The 19,432-nt window shown below is 42.3% G+C and overlaps 4 protein-coding genes across 4 annotated transcripts in view; 2 read left to right on the forward strand and 2 right to left on the reverse strand.

Annotated features, from left to right (window-relative positions):
* Positions 1-1,882, forward strand: part of LOC115397155 (bifunctional heparan sulfate N-deacetylase/N-sulfotransferase 1) — a 44,030-nt gene extending 42,148 nt beyond the window's left edge. The window contains exons 14-15 of the mRNA XM_030103362.1: positions 194-296; positions 385-1,882. Coding sequence (XP_029959222.1) covers positions 194-296; positions 385-504 — 223 coding nt within the window. The 3' untranslated portion in view covers positions 505-1,882. The remainder of the gene's footprint in view (positions 1-193; positions 297-384) is intronic.
* A 1,335-nt stretch (positions 1,883-3,217) lies between these two features.
* Positions 3,218-7,601, forward strand: cd74a (CD74 molecule, major histocompatibility complex, class II invariant chain a). Its single transcript, XM_030115178.1, has 9 exons — positions 3,218-3,395; positions 5,170-5,339; positions 5,584-5,678; positions 5,782-5,832; positions 5,914-5,991; positions 6,071-6,152; positions 6,316-6,513; positions 6,602-6,637; positions 6,778-7,601. Exons 1-9 carry the CDS (start codon positions 3,304-3,306, stop codon positions 6,780-6,782), a joined length of 807 nt encoding a protein of 268 aa, XP_029971038.1. The 5' UTR covers positions 3,218-3,303; the 3' UTR covers positions 6,783-7,601.
* An 8,171-nt stretch (positions 7,602-15,772) lies between these two features.
* LOC115406042 (probable UDP-sugar transporter protein SLC35A4) lies at positions 15,773-17,694 on the reverse strand. Its single transcript, XM_030115920.1, has one exon. The coding sequence runs from the start codon at positions 17,435-17,437 to the stop codon at positions 16,466-16,468; it is 972 nt and encodes a 323-aa protein (XP_029971780.1). The 5' UTR covers positions 17,438-17,694; the 3' UTR covers positions 15,773-16,465.
* Positions 17,695-17,840: 146 nt separating this feature from the next.
* Positions 17,841-19,358, reverse strand: LOC115406048 (SLC35A4 upstream open reading frame protein-like). Its single transcript, XM_030115931.1, has 3 exons — positions 19,229-19,358; positions 18,841-18,939; positions 17,841-18,154 (listed from the first exon to the last, which is right to left on the reverse strand). Exons 1-3 carry the CDS (start codon positions 19,241-19,243, stop codon positions 17,957-17,959), a joined length of 312 nt encoding a protein of 103 aa, XP_029971791.1. The 5' UTR covers positions 19,244-19,358; the 3' UTR covers positions 17,841-17,956.
* Positions 19,359-19,432: the final 74 nt, after the last annotated feature.

The raw sequence follows: 19,432 nt of genomic DNA on the forward strand, positions 1-19,432 counted from the left end.
GACAGTCATGCAACTACAGTTTCAACATTGTGTTTTGGAGAAGATATAGTTCATCTTGTGGCACTGGTTGATGTTAATGTATTTAAGAATTATGTTTATGCGTCTGTTCATCTTATTACTTCATCTAACTAGCTGTTAATCCCAGATTCCCGTGGGTGAAAGCGTGACACACTGTGGTCTCTGTTTCGTGCAGGTTTGACCCCAAGAAAGGATTTTGGTGTCAGCTGGTGGAGGGAGGAAAGACGAAGTGTTTGGGAAAGAGTAAAGGACGCAAATACCCTGACATGGATCCTGAGGTAAGATCTGACGTCCTTCTGAAGATTTACTTCACTGAGCTTCAGCTTTGTTTTTGATCTAATTTTTTCGTGTCCATTTGTCTTTCAGTCGCAGGGGTTCCTCAGGGAATACTATCGAGATCACAACATCGAGCTGTCCAAGCTTCTGTACAGGATGGGCCAGCCGCTGCCCAGCTGGCTCCGGGAGGAACTGGTCCACACCAGGTAGCAGCGCCCGCAGGTGGACGACCACGCCTCCACCCCCCCCCCGCCACTGCTCTGTCCCGCGGCGGCCCCGCCCCCCACGTGGCCTCAAGCACCGGAGATCCTCGGCGGTTTTGACGCAGACTGGATCATGTCGACATCCAGGGATGGGATTTTCCTACGAGGATTCAAAACCTGATTGCGATCTTCCAAAACAGGACGACAGTGGACAAAGCAGAGCAGAGACACGGATGTCCCGAAGAGACGGCGATCCACACGAGGAGCCGGCGGTGTCTGATAATCACATCTCTGTTCTTCTTAATCGAGCTCACTTTTCACCACATGAACTTCTTCTGGGAACTTAAAGGAGGAGGGGGAAAAAAAAAAAAAAAGCGTCTGAAGCTTGAGCAGCCTTCATTTTCAGTTCTCGGAGCAGGAAGCAAAGAGACGTAACGCTCCGTCCGTGAGCGGCGCTGTCGGAGCTCACTGACGCAGGAAACACACGTTTCATTCTAAAAGCATCGCAGCCTGATTGACGGAGAGACGTCGGATCGGAGTCCTCGATAGACGCGTTTGAGAGGAGGAACGGGACGTGTGGAGTTTTGACTCGGGCTGCATGTCGTAGCCTTACATGATAGGCCTTGGTAGAACCTAGTTATCGCATTTACAAGTGCCAGGGAAGAATGTTCATTAAACTATTACCATGTGGACTTCGGAGGGTTCTTTAAGTTTGTGTTTTACGTTTTATTTCCTTTGATCTTGTTTTAACATTTCTATAATGCTGAAGGCAACGCATTATTGTAGAATGTACCAAAACTAAACTTCTTAGCTCCGTTGTGTCCATGTAGGCCGGATGTACAGTGGAGGTATTTATTCTGTTTTGGCTCAGTTTTGCAATGATCACCGATGAGTGGAAGTTGAAAGCACAATGTTTCAGGCATTCGAGTCACGATCATTTCTGAACTTACTGGAAAGCACACTAACAAACAGGCTCCTACTCCAATCTGTGAACAATTTCATAAGCTAGCGTTTTAACGAAGCACGCCGGAGGGACGGGAGAGCAGCGCATGTCAAAATCTGATCTCAGCAGTGAGGTTTTTTTTATCAAATCTGTATAGTTTATTTCATTTTCTTTTATGTCATTTACAAAGAGGACTTTATTTTGGGAGGAAAAAGCAATCTATCAGTTAAAAAAAACAAAACAAAAAACGGTGAACAAACAAGATTCCTCGTGAGACTGTTTGTAAAAGACGTTGGGTTGTCGGTCGAGGAGTTTCCACTGCAACTATAGATGTCAGGCATTGATAAACAGCTGCTCCAACTGCAATAGTTTTGTACAACGTCCCGGTGTAACGATGCACACGTTGGTCCATTATCTCCTGACTTTGTAATGTACATAATGCAGAATCCTGAGTAGACCTAAATTATTGAATGTGTTTGGGTTTACACTCTCCATCGGCTCATTTTCATAGTGTGAACTGTCAGTGCTGTCCTGAGGGGAGTTTGGATCTTTTCGTCGTGCGGAGGTGTTTTCGCTGAGATTAGTCCCACTCATGTCCTCTCACTGCCAACTATTGTACAAAGGTACCAAGTCTCTCCATATAAAGTATTAAGTGAAAACACATAACAGCAACGACGGTACTAATCTCCTGGACTGTATGATAAAGATTTGTAATTGTTGTCAATAATTTTTACAGTGTAACTAATATTGTCGGTGCTTTTTAATTTGCAAATAAAACACCACTGTATTTTTCAGTAGTTGGATCTTTTTTTCAACGTCTTTCAGAACGTTTGTGTTTTTTTTTCAGGGGTTGCTGGCTGTGATATAGAAATGAAAGATGGTAAAGGTAGAAGTTTTCTGAGAACAACTCCTTGTTATCTAGCTGAAAATGAAACGGCCTTGGGTTAAAGGTCAAGTGGAGGTGCTTTTGAAACGTCTCACAAATCATTAACTACATAATAAATCCATTAATATTCCAAGGTAAATTTGACCCATATATGGTCCATGTATGTTACTTGCTGCTGAACATGGATGTGATATAAGAGCAGTCGGCTTGACTCTTTTCTCAAATTGAGTTTTTGAAGCAGCGGCTGTTTTTCCCAGAGTCTTTTTATATGAAAATAATATTTGTGTTTCATACTTCATACATTACATTCTTAAAACTGGTTTGTTACTTTCTTCAACCTTGGAGTGAAAATGTTAAAATAACTCGGATACAATAAGCAAATACTCCAGGTGAAAAAAATTAGAGTGATCAAGTTATTTAAATCATGATTTCAGTCAATATTTCTGTTTTATTATATAAAAAAAATCCAAAAGATATCATTTAGATTTTTTTTTGGCTGGGATTTTGGGAACTTTTTTTTCTTTTAAATATTTTGGTGGATTTAGGAAAGTAAATCTGAAGTCTTGCTTGTGTGTTGCTGTGTTTCGTGTAGCAGTCATTCCCCCCCCACAATGAAGCATTTTCACCGATTTAAAAAAAAAAAGGCTTATAAAAGTTTACTTTTGATCATACATAACACCTTAGACTTTTGTGATGCCTGTGATCTATTTAAGTTAATTTAATCAAATGTAGGCTCGTGATGACCTCTCTGGTGAAGTGGTTCTCCCCACAGCTCACTCTCAGTTTTCTGCCTCTGTGAACAGGTGATGCTGTGAATCTGACCAATCAGAGCAGCTCAGTCGATCCGTCCCACAGCAGTTTTATCTGCCCGGACTTTACCAGCTGCTCCTCCGCTCCTTCCTCATTCTTACTCGGGTTTGAGGCTGAGTGTCTGGTGGAGCTTTCCTTGAGCGTGCTGCTGGAAGAAAAGCTGTGAAATGGCCCACTCTCAGGAGGACGATGCCCTGGCCCGTGAGCACCTGACAGGCAGTGAGGAACAGCTCACTGCCCCCGCTGCAGTTCCAAGAGGGTAAGAGGGATTTGCACCAACGACTTCAGTTCAGAGGTATCAATCGGGTGCAGTTTGTTCATCAAGTTCAACTTTCCTGTGTTGCTGAGTTAAGCCGGGGCTTCCAGACTTTGTTTAATAATTGAACAGCCTAATTAGTAAGTTTAGTTTTGTTAAAATTGCATTTATGTTTGTTGTATTTTCCTCATCTGTATATACATGTATATGTGTGAATATATATTTACATGATCAAGTCTAGTCAGATGGACTCCTCTTCCCATCACGTCTGCCTGTCAACAGATGATGCAGCTGTTTCTATTGGTGGATTATTCAGGGCAAAGAGATGACATATTTAATAGCAGTCCGCAATAAAGGTATACTAAATTGTTTGTGGGTGTGTAGTGACAAAGAATAATGTTACTTTTTAAGTTACTTTTTTCTTTTCTTTTTTTGATCCAGTCAACCATGTAGTACATGTGTAAACGAATTCCACACTTGATGTTTCACATTTGATAGTATCACTACTGCTAATTAAATGCCAGTTAAATGTCAGATGTGGAGTTGGTAATATTAAGTATAAAATCACTTTTCACGTGTTTTTCCTTTGAAGCTGTGCCATTAGTAAAGAGAACATGCACTTCCTGGTACAGAAACAGAAGGACTCTGCCTAGCAACTAGTGATGGCCGCCTGCTATTGGCTACTGTAGATACAATTATATTTACTAATTACAAAAGCATTTAAGTAACTATAGTCCCACTATTAATGATGATATTTCATTAATTTTTGTTTATATATGTTACAATCTGAATATTCAGAGAGCATATATTTAATGAAATAGTTAAATAAAAACACAGCACTTGAATTGCGGAAGTCTTGAACATTCGGTCGTCAGTTTTGTGGTTCTGGAGAGATATTAATAGGTGCAAATATAACTGATGGAGGATCTCACTATGGTGTTTTTCACAAGTGTGTGAATAGGCCTGTATGTTTGATTCTTTCTGCGTTCGCTCCCTCCCCACACATTTTTGTCTGTTCTCACCCAGTAGCAGCAAAACTGCTTATAAAACAGAACATAACTTGTACAAATTGGTTGACTTGATAATTCATTGTTTTACACCTATGTAACAGATTTTTTTAAACTATATAATTTCATTACATTGTGGCAGTTAAGACATTAACCAAGTTCTTTATGCAGCTGGGAAAAGGGAAAGCTGCTACATGAGTTTACTGCCTTCACATTTTAATATTTTTATTTTTATTTTATTTAACCTTTATTTAACCAGGAAAGTCCCATTGAGATTAAAAACCTCTTTTTCAAGGGAGTCCTAGGGGTTACAAAGTTACAATTTCAAATACACAGTGTTATAAATTACAAATAAAATCAAGAAAAACAGTAATAACCAACCAGCAACATGGTATCCTGCCGTACTGTCAGATTCCAATGAGACAAACAAGCTTGTCCTCATATCAAACAAGAGATGGATGAAAAGACGCTCAGGAGAAACTTTACACTCTACATTTACGTTTTCTGTACAGCGACGGCTTTTTCCCCTCCATTAGCACATCAAGCAGTCCTCGCAGCCGTGTAGGGAAGTTACAAACAGCAGCTCCTTTTCTCTGACTTGGTGTTTGTAACTTTATGCCTCCGATTAAAAGCAACAATAGAGTGGAAGTCACTTGAAAGCTGAGGAATATTTTCTAAAACTTAACAGTTTTGTGATCGGTCTTGTTTATCAGCTCACTGGTTGCTGTTTTATATTGTTTATATTTTATTTTCCCTAATCTTTCTTCCAGGGGCTCCAACAGCAGAGCGCTGAAGATTGCCGGTCTGACGACCTTGGTGTGTCTGCTCGTGTCCAGCCAGCTCTTCACCGCCTACATTGTGTTCGATCAAAGGCAGCAGGTTCAGAGTCTCCAGAAGAGTTCTGACAGACTGAGCAGAGGTTTGGCCCGCACCTCTCAAGGTAAGAAGAGACAGGATCATCTTAATAACAAGAGCCGTGATCTGCCTGGAGTGGACATGTGTAGAAGCTAGAATTTACTTTGAAGGAGCTGATGTGAAAACAGGATGGATCAAATAAAGTGTTGTGATTCAGAGAGAGGAGATAAAAAAAAGACATGTAACTAATTCCTGCATCCTTCCTGTTTCAATTCTTTTTTGAAACACAGCCATACACTAATCAGTTCATAATAACACCATGTTTTCAGTGAAAACTCCAATGAAGCTCCAGATGCCAATGAACAGCCTGCTGATGGACTTCGCTCCCGATCAGGACGCCGCCCCTTCCAAACCACCTCAGCCTGTAAGTTTCCACAACTCTAATTTGTAAATATACCTTTAAGTATAGCTGCTATATTTCTTCTTCTTCTTCTTCTTCTTCTTCTTCTTCTTTCTGATAAAAACAGAAGGACACTGCCACCGTGAGTGAGGAGAAGCAGCTGATGGACGCCATGCTGGTATGATGGTTCCTCCTCTCACCCGCCTGTCTTCACATGGCGTTGTGCTTCATCACTGAGCTGCTCACGTGTTTTGAACAGAACCTGAACATGTTCAACGAGACTCTCCTGGCCAACATGCAGTGTCTGAAGGAGCAGATGAATGAAACTGACTGGAAGGTGGGGAGTCACGCTAGAACGGTCTGATGACGACAAGAACAGTTTACATAGACCTAATGTCACGTTGCGTGTTTCTCAGCGCTTGGAGGCCTTGATTCGTCAGTTGCTGAACTTCCAAAAAGCCCATCAGAAGTCCGTGCCTCCTTCGTCTAAACCAGACTGTAAGTCTCTTTAATTTGCACTTTAATGTTCAGTTGATGTGCTGTCCTAGATATTGTTGCTGTGACATTAAATGCTGCATTTCTTTAAAATACAGTGTAAATGTTTAGGTCCGAAAGTGCTGCATATCTAATTTTAACATTTTGATTCCTCTCATTGGTTTAGTCCCTGTGATCAAGACCAAATGTCAGATTGAGGCAACAACCGGAGTCGGCAAGTTCGGCTCCTTCAAGCCCCAGTGTGACGAGCAGGGTCACTACCACCCCATGCAGTGCTGGCACGCCACCGGCTACTGCTGGTGCGTGGACGAGACCGGAGCCGCCATCAAGGACACCATGTCCCGCCAAAGACCTGAATGCAAAGGTATGGACACAGCGGGGGGGTCGCTCATTCTCCTCGCCAAACTGTCAAGAATGATGCCCAACTGAACTCTGTCTCATTTTACCCTCAGGTCTTCGCCGTGCTGCCACATCTGACATCATTATCGGTGAGCGCAAAAGATAAGATCTTTTTAGGATGTTGATTACTGTTCTAATCAACAATAATGCAAAACCCTCGTCAATAAAATGTGTTTGTGTACAAGCAGCATTCACCACATGACTGTAGTTCTTTTTTTTCCCCCTGCAGATTAAAGGAATCGGATGACATCATGTTTGAAGCAAGATGTGGATTTTCACCTTACAGGCTTTGCAAACATGAGAAATTGGGCATTTTAACATTGACGCTTAGCTGCATTTAAATCCTGAATCCTTGATTTTTGTCATTTAGCATGTAGTTTGAAAAATAAATCGGCAATAGCCTGTTACAGATAAGTGCATATACTCTTAATTAGCCTAATTCAGCATGCATTAATCCAACCTGCAGTGCCTTCTCTTAACTAACTCTACCTAACGCTTAACCATGTCAGAGTTTCCCGTGGTTGTTTGTAAGGTTTGTTTAAAGGACCAGTTCAGCTGAGCTGCATTTACAGTTTTACTATCCAGACTTTAAGTAAAGGCCCTGAAATGTCTTTTTTGTCATCAACATTTGTTTAAGATCAACTAACATTACAGGCGGAAGTGGCAGGTAGAAAGTTGACCCGAATGATTTTATTCAGAGACACGATAGGCTTGAACGGTCATGTTGGATGCATATCAACTAACTTTTATGTCATTGAATTGAGAGGAAATCAGTATTGATTGGAAGAGGCTCTTCAGGACTGTGGACTCTTCATGCTGGAGGGAAGCTCTGTCTCCCGAGAGGCGCGCTGCTCTCGTTTGATTCAATCTTTATTATGTGATCACCACAAATAAAAACCAGGGTTAATGATTTGAGAATTGTAAGAATGAGAAGATACCATGAAGGATTGGTGGGTTCGGGAAAGTTTTTTTTTTTTTTTTGTAAACCTATCTTTAGATGGAAATGTAGGGGCTCTGTTTTTAACATCTGAATAAAGTTTTTCCGGCACTGCAGTCTACATTGTTGTACTTGCCAACAGGAAAATAAACTGGATAAATGTGGTGTGATACAGTGTCTTTAAGTCCTTATTGATGTTTTGAGGGGCATCCACAACCTGGAAATATATTAGTAATCCAACTTAAAACATGACTGTTATCATACTTGGGGATACGGCTGAGCGCTGCTGACAGGGTGAAGATGGAGCACGACAGCTGAGTGTTTCTCACTATATCAGTTAATCTTGTGTTTGTTTTCACTGACTGGTGGAATTATTGCTCCTACCAGATATTTCAGCTTCTGCATCCCTGCCAGGATTGTTACGACAGGTTAAGCTGTTCATACAGATTTGCCCATCTGAATTTTGCTGACTGTTCATTTGTGAGTGAGGGAGTTACGCTGTATCCCTCTGTATGACCTAAACTACACACATCCTCCTTTTGTAGGGGTGCAAATAAACAACACTGGTCTCACATGTACACTGAATATAGAGAACAGCTTTCACAATCTTCATCTGAACTGGCTGGGAGTGAAAATGTAATGTTATTATCTCTTGATGTTTATTATTGACCTGCTCTCTCTGTGTTGGGACGGACTGAGAGCAGAATTTGTTATTTTAACTGTAAAACTACACTGAACTATAAACTTCAGCTGGAGTAGGGACATCCTTCTTAGATATTTAAACCCTCCTTTATGGAATATATTGTGACTCTTCAATGAAAATACAAACTTGAATTGCTGCATTTACAGATATAAACAGTTGAATCAAATGGACTGTTCTCAGAGTAGTCCTACAGTTTTCCCACTTTGCTTCAAAACATCATGTCACAAAAATCTTCATATCTGAAGAATACATATTTTTGGGCCCACTGTGCATGATGGAACTTTTTTTTTCTCCAGATCGGATATTTTTGATATTTTTTTGTTGCCTTCCTTCCCTGTGATTGTTCTCCCTGCTGCTCCGAGGCTCACTGGCACTTCGGCAGCAGACACCTCATCTGACTCATACTTACAGAGTCCACTTGTTTCCAGGCTTTGGGGCTTTGCAGCACACTGGGCCAGCCTGGACGGTCTGCTGCATGGAGGGCCTCCGCTCAGCGTGGGGCCGTCATCCTAATGCAGAACCCAGGCAGAACATAAGGAGGAGCCGCAGCAGGGGGCGCACATAATGAATTCCTCTTTTGAATCATGTGAAGCCGAGCAGTTTGACACAACCTCAGCTTTGCTGTTTGATCCCATTTTGTTGAAAACAACCCGGTTTGGTTCTTCTATCTAAGAACTCTTGACAGAAATGTTATGATTTGGCCTAATTATCAGCTGTTTACCGAAACATAATGATTAGTCATGACGGTGTTAGGAAAGGTAATCGATATTATTACTTGCATTGAGGTACGAACTAGTTTTCTCGGAGTGGAGATAGTTCAGTTATTTTTTACAAAAAAATAACTTATTGCATATAAAACGTATTTAATTCTTTCCTTTATTTGTTACTCCCTCTTAAGTTTAGTGATTAGCGTACACACATTGCTGTCATACCTGAGCTCTCAGGACTTCAGGGCTGTTTCATTAAGCTGGATTTATTTTGAAGTCAGGCGGCGGAGTACACATCTTTGGTCTGTATGAGTTCAGTGATCATTATTGGAATATTTTCAACTGAAATTGCTCTGATTCACACAATCTGCATGCATGTAGAACTCTGCATCGGCCTGGAAATACAGTAATATGAATAAATGTTGAAAAGAAACAGAAACTAAGGAGTTTGTGGCAGTGATCCAAGTTCACTAAAGGCCAAGGTGTAGTATACCTATCAGTCCATCACAGAGCAGATACACAGACAAACTCAACATCAGATTCAGCTGTGGGCTGTTGACGGTCACCAGCTAACTTCACATGCATGTTTTTCAACTGTGGGAGGAAACCAGAGTACATGGAGAAGACTGATCCACGCACAGGAACAACATGCAGCCCCAGATCATCCTAACTATAATATCAATAACCTGTTCATGCATTTAAGCTAACTCTTAGCCAAAGGCATTTTAAATGTTAATTATAATGCTAAAGCATGTCACAAAGTATCACATTTCTTCATTTGAGCTGTATCGGAATCGTCTCACTATGGTTGATAATTGTTTTTATTTGAAGACAATCAGCCATTAAATCTATGAAACTTGCTGTATCAACTGAATCTCTTACTGTTTTGCATCTATATGATAAAATGATAAAAGGTTTTCTCCATAACCTCGGATGTGACCTCTGTCCATCCCTGGACAGACAACTGATCCCTGACCACAGACACCAGTGAAAGCAGATTCTCACTGATCAATAATTCAGGCCCTTGTAATGCAATCCAGGTGAGTCGGTGGCTTCATTCCACATGCGCTCAGCTCAGGATGGCCAGTGAGGACATAAATGCGTTTGTAAGTATATATTTTCTTAGTACCACATCAGTATATTGACATATTTTTGCACCAGTAGAGAGAAATGTTTTGAGATTTTCAAATCCTCTCTCACTAATGTTTCCGCAGATACGTGAGGAAGCAGAGCCAGTGAGAGTGGGAGTTGTATTTTCAACAGATCCAGGTAAAGCGAGGACAAATAGCTGTGAATCTGCCATGCAGTCATGGTGGGATTTCATCTAAATGTCTCTCCAATGCACAGAGCATAAAGACTGTGTGGTTATTCGTGAGGGAGGCCGTGGAGTTGACTACAAATCAGCAAAGGAAGAGGTAAAGCCGTTTGAATTTTACGCGCTGCACTCAGCATTTATTCATTTGCTCTTCCTGCCTCAGTGTGGATTTCTTTCATTTCACACAGGCAACGCAATCTTTCTCATTTGACCAAGTTGTCGCTGTTGATGATATAGAGGTAAACAAAGCTTCCACCTGCTGATTTTCCTCTACGTGCATCTTATTGTTTTTATTTTTTTTCTAACATCATTTCTCCATAATGTGATTTCTGGAAACGAAAATCTCAATATGAATGCTCAGAGTTTTCACTGCGGGCTGCTGCAGCCCCTCACTGAGTCCATTTCCTCCGGGTATAACGGAGCACTGCTGATCTCTGGGGCCTCCACCGACACCGTTAGAGCATTGATTGACCAGAGGATCGTCACACAGGTGGAGTGGAAACAATTTACACCTGAAATTGACATGTGTTTTACTTTAACGATCAATCTCACTTTGTACTTTGTGTTTCAGTTTTTATCAAATGTGTTTAGCTGCATGGCGTCACGAGTACAACAGGACCTGTTCATCTCTGTGTCATTTCTTCAGGTTTGTCATTCTGTTTGATAGTAAAAATATACAAAATGTGATAAAGGGGTGATGCTTTGGTCAAAACGAATGTCTGTCAATGTCAGTTTTATCCAGATGGCAGCGCGGTGGACCTCCTGAACCGCAACAAACACACACTGCAGCTGGTGACACATCCAGTCCTTGGAGAGTAGGCATAAATTCACTCTCCATCTTTTTTTTATGAATAGTATGTTTAAAATTCATCCAATCCAATGCTTATAGTGAAAGTTAAAAAAATAATTGATCTCCGTCTTGTTTTTCTTAGTTTTGTCGAGGGTTTGTGTGAAGTGTGTGTGTGTTCAGCAGAAGAAGCCTACAGTCTGTATGAAACATGCAGAGAGACTATGAAGACCAGCGCAGCCTCCATTTTCAGCCGGTAGGTCGAAATCAGGCACAGATCAGATGAAGTCTGTCTGTATAATCTATAAAATCATTTAATTTGAACGTGCAGACAGGGGAGAGGAGACTGTAGGTCAGTTTTAAACCTCCTGAAGCTGACGAACGTGCTCGGGGTTTGCCGTGTGTGTTCACAGCTGCAGTTCCTTATTCTCAGTGCTTCTGGAGTGGAAACTCCACCCGGGGTCGTTGGAGTCAGATGTCTGCCGCGGCAGACTGCAGCTGTTCGGCCTGGCGGGGGGAGCCACCAGGACGGACCTCAGAGGGTCGGTCACACGGTGAAACATGGAAATCACCCCCAAGCAGCCCTGCTCTCGCTCAGGCTGCCTCTGAGCCTCTAACTTCCTGGTCTGGACGGAAGTGGCTGTCTGGTTTACACTCTGACCCCAGTTTGACTCGCTGCTCTGACCTCTTTGTCCGGGATTTACAGATTCTCTCTGAACCTGTACAGGTTTGGTCCAAAGACTCTGGCTTTCCTTCACAATCTAAATCATGCCTGTTGGTTAAATGAGCCTAAGTTTATGGGTTGTTTTTCTATCTATCTGTCTTTGTTTGCCTCCTAATGGACTAAAAATCTGCAGATTTTGCTTGAATCAGCTCCAGCTGCCCACAACCCTGAAGTGGATTCAGATACAACAGGGGTGTCAGGCTTTCCTAATTAAAAAAAAAAAAAAAAAAAACACCAGAGGGTCCATGACCGTACAAAAACTAACTATTAACACAATCCTGAATATGCTATTAATTATATTTCAAAGAAAATGTGTATTTTTCTAATCTCTTAAACCAAAATAAAGAGGAATATTTGACCTAGTTGGTCATTCTCTAATCATTTGACTGGTCCAAATAAAACTGAGCTGTACGTGGAAGAAAATGAGTTTGGCGTCCTGATCCAGACAGATGGACTTTCTGAACACACAGAGATGTCAGAGTCAGCACTGTGAACCATGACATATTGACTTGTTAGTGGAAACGTTGGCTGTCTTGACTTATTTGTCTCCACTAAAACCTGTCAGAGTCGTAGAGAGAACAAGACGACTTTCTCCGGAAAGGGGAGGCTGCAGATTCACGGCTCACAGGTGGATGCCAGGTGGGGGCGGGGTCTTTTGAAAGGCTGTCAGTAGAAGCTGCGGTTGTGGGTGATGAGAGGCAGGGCGGTGTTTGAGTTGAGGGTGTGAGTGGAGGAAGGAGCTGAGCACTGACAGCACATACCAACATGATTAAGAGGCTGGACTGTACACAGGCTGGATGTTTGTCAGTGAAGCAGTAAACCTGAGTGACTGCTAACTCACCGGCTTCACCTGCCTGTGCTTGTCGAGCTAAAATAAGTGAGATTGCAGTGAAAAAGGCCTCTTAGGCAAGTCAAATCACCAGTAACGGCAATATAACTTTCCTCTTACATCAACAACATCTGTATGATCAAAGCTTTTTAAGATCTTCTGCTACATATTTTCCAGGCTCATCAGTAACAACAAAAAAATTCATTTTTCAGAGTCAGTCCACTGCTGAAGGTCGTGGATCAAATCCCAAATCCTGTCGCCATGACCGGCAGTAATCTCCTCCACTCTCTGCTTCATGAAGCCCTAACAGGAAACAGTAGGACTGTCCTCATCTGCTGCATTAACACTCAAGGTGACAACCGCAGGAAATCAGAATAACCGTGGGAGTCGGACGGATTCCAGAGAAACTCTGCCTTCTGCCTGCTTCCAGCTGTTTTAGATGACCGAGCGCTGGCTGCTTTAGAGTTGGCTCAGAGAGCGAGGAGCATGGTAACTAAGGCTGCTGTTGCCCGGTGGAGTCCAGGGGCGGCCGAGCGAGAGATCCGCGATAGCATCGCTGAACTCAGACGTGCCATAATGTCACAAGGGGAACGCGAAGGTCACGGCATTCACAGGCTCGCCCAGCTGACTCAAAACCTGCAGGTAACTGATACCACGATAAGACCGAGTCGTGCTTCGCGTCAGGGCTGAGTCCATCGCTGGAAGTGTCTTCTGTTATCTGGGCAACAGATTGTGAAGAATCAATCGTGGGAAAAGAGACGAGAGGAGTCAGAGAGGATGAAAGTCAAATTAAAGGTCGCAACCTCGACTCCTGTTCTTCACCAAACACCATCTTTTTGAATAAACTATTATCACCAATAGCATGTTGGTAGTAGAAATAACTCAAAGCTTGAAATGTTGCAATTATTTGGCAGAACTGCAAGTCCTCAAGCATCAGTCAACAGTTTCCTGGAGGTCAACAGACTGACGACAGAGGGAGCACAGAGACAATCCAATACCTGCAGGACCAGCTGAGACAGGAGATGGAGGAGCATATCAAAGGTAAAACAGACAGCAAATTCAAAAAAACTAACAATGGCATCAACCAGTGCACTCTCAATGTTTCTCATATTAACAGAAGGAAAAGGGCCTGTTGAGAAAGTCCAGGAGAGGATTGGGAGAATCCAGCAGTTAAAGGAGACGCTCAGAGAAGAGACGCTGAGGAGTGAAACTGACACATTTTCTCTCTGTCAGCAGGTAACATGTGAAATATTCAGCATCAAAAACAGTATTTTAATGATTTCCAGACCCCTTCTCTTTGAACACACTCTTTATTTATAACAGGTAAACTGGTGACAGCAATTACAGCTTGGATTCTCTTTATTTAAGTCTTTCCAAGATGTTCTAAGAAGAAGAAATTTTACCTTTCTGGACATGAAATTCAGTTTCTTCTTCTCTCAAGTTTTTCTTTTGAAATTGATTTGGAAACTTTCAAAACTCAACATTTGCCTTTCGCTCAAAAGCAGCTTTCACCGAGCCAATCTCCTGCACCGGCCTGATGGAAATGGAGCGTTTCTGAAAAGGTCATTCAGCAAGCAGGCTCCAAGCATCTATGCAGAGTTTTCATTACATTTTCTGGCTTATTTTGGTCAGGCAAGAAAACTCACGGAGGAAGCCTTGGAAATCTCCAGAGGCTTTTTGTCAACAAGAGAACAAAAAGAGTGAAAAGTGAAGGGGTTTGTGTACTTTTTCAAACCACTGAATACATCTGGTTCACAAAGCCCGGTCTATAATGTTTTTAACGTCTGAATAAGATTTACATGCGCTGGAGTGTTCAACCCACACCAAGACGTTTATTTTGCCAATTTAATGATTAGTCTCAGTTGGAACACAACAAAGCACAAGAGCGGAGGAGGCAACTTCAGGACGATCATGGGAGATTAATTCAGGAGGAGGTGGAGAAGATGGAGAGAGACCTGGCGCAGGAAGAGCTGCCGGTGAGATAATGAGATACACTGTTGCTAACATTATTCTGGTTGTGATCTATCTTAGCCGAGGGTGCTGAGTCAGTTTGAATTAATGCAGGGCTGGATTTATGGTGGGCAGTGAAAACCACTGCATTTGCAAGTTAATTCTGTTATTACCTTGCATTTTTTTTTTTAAGGTTTCATCCATTGGTTTTGTCAGACGGAGGGTCCTCAGAGAGAGCTGCTGGTGCTGACCAGAGAGAGGCAGATCCTGGTGCTGCAGGCCGAGGCCCTGAGAGCTGAGGCCCAGCAGGCCGAGAGAGACCTGCAGGATCAGCACCGCCAGCACCAAACGGAGCTGCGCTGCTTACGGGAGGAGAGCCTGCAGGTGGGAGTTCGGTTTTTCAAACGAAACATCAGGCAAATAAAATATCACACTGATAAAGTTTATTTACTACACTCTGTGCAGCGTGTAAATTATATAGCCTCAGTCTTCAAACACCTGGTTTTATAAAGTAGAGAAATAGTTTGGCCTATCATATTTTTAGATATTCTATATAGAATTCTTCACTTTTTCTATGAAATAAGCTTTATTGTTATGCTGTCCACTCTCACACACAGGGTGTGAGACTCCAATATTTGACGACAATCACACTCTCCTCCAAGCTGTAGTTTCTGGCTGCAGATACAATACACACCAGCTATGTGGTTACTGTAAGTGTGTGCTATAAAGAAGCCTTTAAAAGTGTTATTTTCTTCAAATGCCTTGTATATTACACTCGTGGTTTTACATCATAGCATATTAAATAGCTTTTAATTTGTTCTTTTTCATTAATTACCTTTCAGTTCCAAAACTTTGGAAAAAGTTTTTTTTTCTGTTTTAATGCATGATTAGCATTCCTGAATAAGCTGTCTTCTGATCAGTATTCAGACATACGTTATGTGTGTAATTTCTCCTCAGGCTGAAGTGAAAGGTTGGCAGTTATTAACTATCAGCTATTATAATTGAAAAGAGCTCTGCAGTGACCAATAAAACTATTTAATGTTGCTGAAATGAATATTGAAAAAAGGTCTCATACATATGCAGCTGATGTGTTTGAGAAAAATGTTCTGACACGTCCAGAAAATGTTCCTTATCATTCTGTCCAGGTGTTCAGAGTGTTCCGTCAGGTGAGTGAGGAGCAGAGGAGGCTCTCAGAAGACAGATACAGAGCTGTGCTGCTGGAGGCCGTGCAGGACGCCGTCTACTTATCCGCACACAACCAGCAACTGCAGGCCGACAATAAACAACTCTGTAAAGGTCAGCGTACATTTACACAACATGTGACGATCACATTACTGACAGGTGTATTTATTTCACAGTTCTTTTATCCTTTCACAGCACTTGGAGAGTTAAAGGATGCTCTGGCTGTCAGAGGCGATCCGATGGCCGACCGGAAATCCCAGCAACAATGAACACATGATAGAAGTCGATGTATGAACTGGATGTGGAATTTATGAAATAAAATTCAGATAGATAGATGTTTGACATTTTAATGGTCTATAACATGCTGTGTAACATTTTATTACGTTGCTGGCAGAGGATGAGACACAAAACTGTGAAAACAACACGAAAGCAGCACTTCAGAAATGTTTATCTTTACATATATTATCTACCTGCATAAGAATAATAATTTACTGCAACAGTGTCAAACAGAACGGCTCTGATTTTTATTTTTTATTCAAAACTGGGAATCGCTTCTCAAGACCATCAACGCTCTTCTCAGATTCTCAAAGGAACAAAAGATTTAAAACTTTAGATTTCAGAAGGCAGATAAATAAAATGTGGAAAAAAAAACCCCAACCCAAAACAAACAAACAAAAAAAGAAACACTTCTGAAAATCTCAGGAGATAAAATAATACCTGGCAGAATAATGAGCGCTCTGCTGGAGTTAAATGAGCTCTGTTCTTTATTTTTGGGAAACTTCACTATCTGTAATAAAGGTAAGCTGCCAGACCAATGATAACAACAGGTAAAAGGAAGAACGGAGTGAGCTGCAAACCTAAAACAGCCCAAGACAGCAGAGCATTGACCAGCATGGAGCAGGAAATGACAAAGAGCCTGGTGATCCCGCTGCCGTGCTTCAGGACCACAGACATCAGAAGTCCATTAGCTGCTTGGCCTGCTATGATGACCCACACCGCTCCTGAGTAGCCCTCCAAAAAGCTCTTGTCACTGGCTAGAGAGGATAAACTGCACAGCAAATTGACGGCCACCCCGAACATGTAGAGGTAGAGATTCTGCAGGCTGAGCGGCAGCCTCTGGCTCTTCAGCACCATTTCTGTGTAAACTGCTGCCAGTCCGGAAACGAAGCAGTACAGCAGCAGCAGGAAAAGCCCCCACAATGTGATATGAAGCCTGGGACCTTCCTCTGCATTCTCACTGTCCTCTAGATCGAGGCTGCTGTAGCTGTGGCACACCCCCGCGAACATGAGGAGCCCCAGGGCGAGCCACTGAGCGGGCCGGAGCCTCCTGCCCAGACAGAGCGAGTACAGCAGAGCAGTGCAGGCAATTTTGAGATTCGAGAGCACTTGGTATGAGCTTGGATCCATGTACGCCTGCATGAGGACAACCAGGTTGTTGTTGAGGGCGTAGAGTACGGCGGGGACGGCGTAGGGAGCCACGTGCACGAAGCGCGGAGGTGAATGCAGCGCCGGCGTACCGCCAGTTATCACAAGGGTGGCCAGAGAGATGAGGAGTTTAGCTAACTCGATCATTACGACACACGAGGACGGGCTGAAAGGGACTTGACCTTCGACTTTGGTGAGTGTGATGAGAGGCGCATGAGAGCCATAGATAAGGACCATCAGCCCTAACAGGACACCCCACTTTATCTTCCTCACCCACTCGCTTCTCACCTTCACCGAGGCTGCAGGCCCCACGTTCTCAATGACGATCATCGTGAACGGCACAAAATAAACTCTTTATGTTTAACTAATCTGAACACTATTTGTATTGCAAAATAAATCCTCACTTATTTCAACGTAAATCTCAACCATTTAAATATTTTTCATAAAATGCTGGATTAAGCTTTTCTCTATATAAATCTGTTGCTGGATTTTTTGCTGGAAATAAAGCTGTATGGAAACATCACAGGAAATACTGCAGATTTTAGGCATGACCATAAATGGGTTTCGACAGCTGCTCCAGGCAGCTAATATAAAACAGGCTGTGAAATGTGAAGGACCAAATCACAAACACTCGTAATCACAAGGTTTAAAACGATGTGTGACATTGAACAATATAAAGAAAACAAAGAGCCTGAAATGAAAATCTAAGTAAATAAAAAGTCTGTTTTTGTGAGTCCCAAGAAAAGTTCCAGTTAAAGGAAAATATCCATAATCCAGTTTACATCAGTGGTGAATTCTCAGTGAGCCGTGGCTCATTACGTCTCTGGCCAAGCCAGCAGTCAGCCCAAATTATTTGGGTCCTTTTTTCAAACTGCTCACATAGTCTTTCACGGTCCTTTCAATGTTGGGCACTTGATAGTTCTGAGCTGCGTAAATGCCAGTGACTGTTCCCAGCAGCACGCCCAGGATGGCCGAGGAGCGTAGCTTGGCCACCGCATAGCCGGCCAGGAAGCCCTTCAGAAATGGCGATCCCAACACAGAGCTTCCCTACGAGAACAACAAAATTAATATGAGCCACTGGGAATATGATACAGAAAAAAAAAAAACAAAACAATGAACACAGCAATGATGAATTATCCCAGGAGCTTGATAGAACTATGACACAGGTCTTAATATCAGGTCTACCAAGGAAGGTAGACTGAAAAATGGATAAACTTGTGCAAACTTTTCCATCTATTTGTGACATTTTGCTGGTGATCAGACATTTCTATGTATTCATTGTGTGGCCTAAGCAATTCCACTGGTTATATTTTGTTACTTTTTGGTAAATTAGTAATTATTAGGTCTTTTTCCTGCATCAACGTGGATCTCTGTGATTTCCATCTGGCACCGTGGTGTTTGCTATGTACTGTAATCATTTTGTGTGATATTCTGTATCATTCATTTAGACTTTGTGACTCAGTTTGGTGACTTGGTGTCTCTTCATGATTGGATCATAAATCATTTGCTCTGTTGTTTATTTCTCTCTTCGACGTTTCATTTTACATTTTTGATACTGTTCTGATTATATAACGAGTCAATGATTTGTCCAGACACACGAGAGACTTCGGGGTGAAACAACAAAAGGAATTGGTAACAATATTTGGTAGAGTCACATTTCGCTGCCAGAACAGAGAGAGCACATCTGGAAACACCTCCAGCGGCTCCACTCAGGGACATTTATGAAGACTTACCTGTGGAAGTCCTGCTGAAACTTCACTCTCCACTCTCCTCTGGATCTCCTCCAGTTGGTTTTTAAGCTGAGTTAGATCTTTCAACTGTTTCAGAGGATCCTGAAATAACAGCAGCCCATGAGAAAAAACATCCTATATTTAACTGTGCCTGGGGCTTTCTCAGCCCTTGCCGGTTTCCTGTTCAAACAGTTTTCTGGAAGTTTTCTGCCTCCGAGCAGCTCAAAGGACGACCCGTTTCTCAGCTAATGCTCCCCGATCTCATGCAGCCCAACGCGGAACTGCCTGCTACTCAAACAAACCATCACACCGACTTCTCTGGCACTTGCTGCCAATTGATCAACCGGGCAATATTAGCACATTTTGAGGCAGAGCAGAGAGGTTCACTCACCTTGTCATCCGCCATTTTTTCTGAGCGAGTAGATCTGGCATTGCTTAGTTAGCCTGAGCTGCTGCTGCTGCTGCTGCTTCAACTCGATTAGTTCGGACTGGCGATTCAACGTGCGCGTAATAAGCGTACTGTAGTTTCAGTGTGATATAATAACAGTCTATGATATTAAATGTGCCATTAATTCATTGAAAATACCTATTTCTT

The sequence above is a fragment of the Salarias fasciatus genome, chromosome 2, assembly GCF_902148845.1.
Source record: "Salarias fasciatus chromosome 2, fSalaFa1.1, whole genome shotgun sequence".
NCBI lineage: Eukaryota > Metazoa > Chordata > Actinopteri > Blenniiformes > Blenniidae > Salarias > Salarias fasciatus.

Coding starts and splice junctions, on each gene's coding strand:
- cd74a (XM_030115178.1), top strand. CDS start 3,304: ATGGCCCACTCTCAGGAGGACGATGCCCTGGCCCGTGAGCACCTGACA. Junction 3,396..5,169: donor CCCGCTGCAGTTCCAAGAGG/GTAAGAGGGATT, acceptor TCTTTCTTCCAG/GGGCTCCAACAGCAGAGCGC. Junction 5,679..5,781: donor CTTCCAAACCACCTCAGCCT/GTAAGTTTCCAC, acceptor TGATAAAAACAG/AAGGACACTGCCACCGTGAG.
- LOC115406048 (XM_030115931.1), bottom strand. Junction 18,155..18,840: donor TTTCAGCAGGACTTCCACAG/GTAAGTCTTCAT, acceptor TTGTTCTCGTAG/GGAAGCTCTGTGTTGGGATC.
- LOC115406042 (XM_030115920.1), bottom strand. CDS start 17,437: ATGATCGTCATTGAGAACGTGGGGCCTGCAGCCTCGGTGAAGGTGAGA.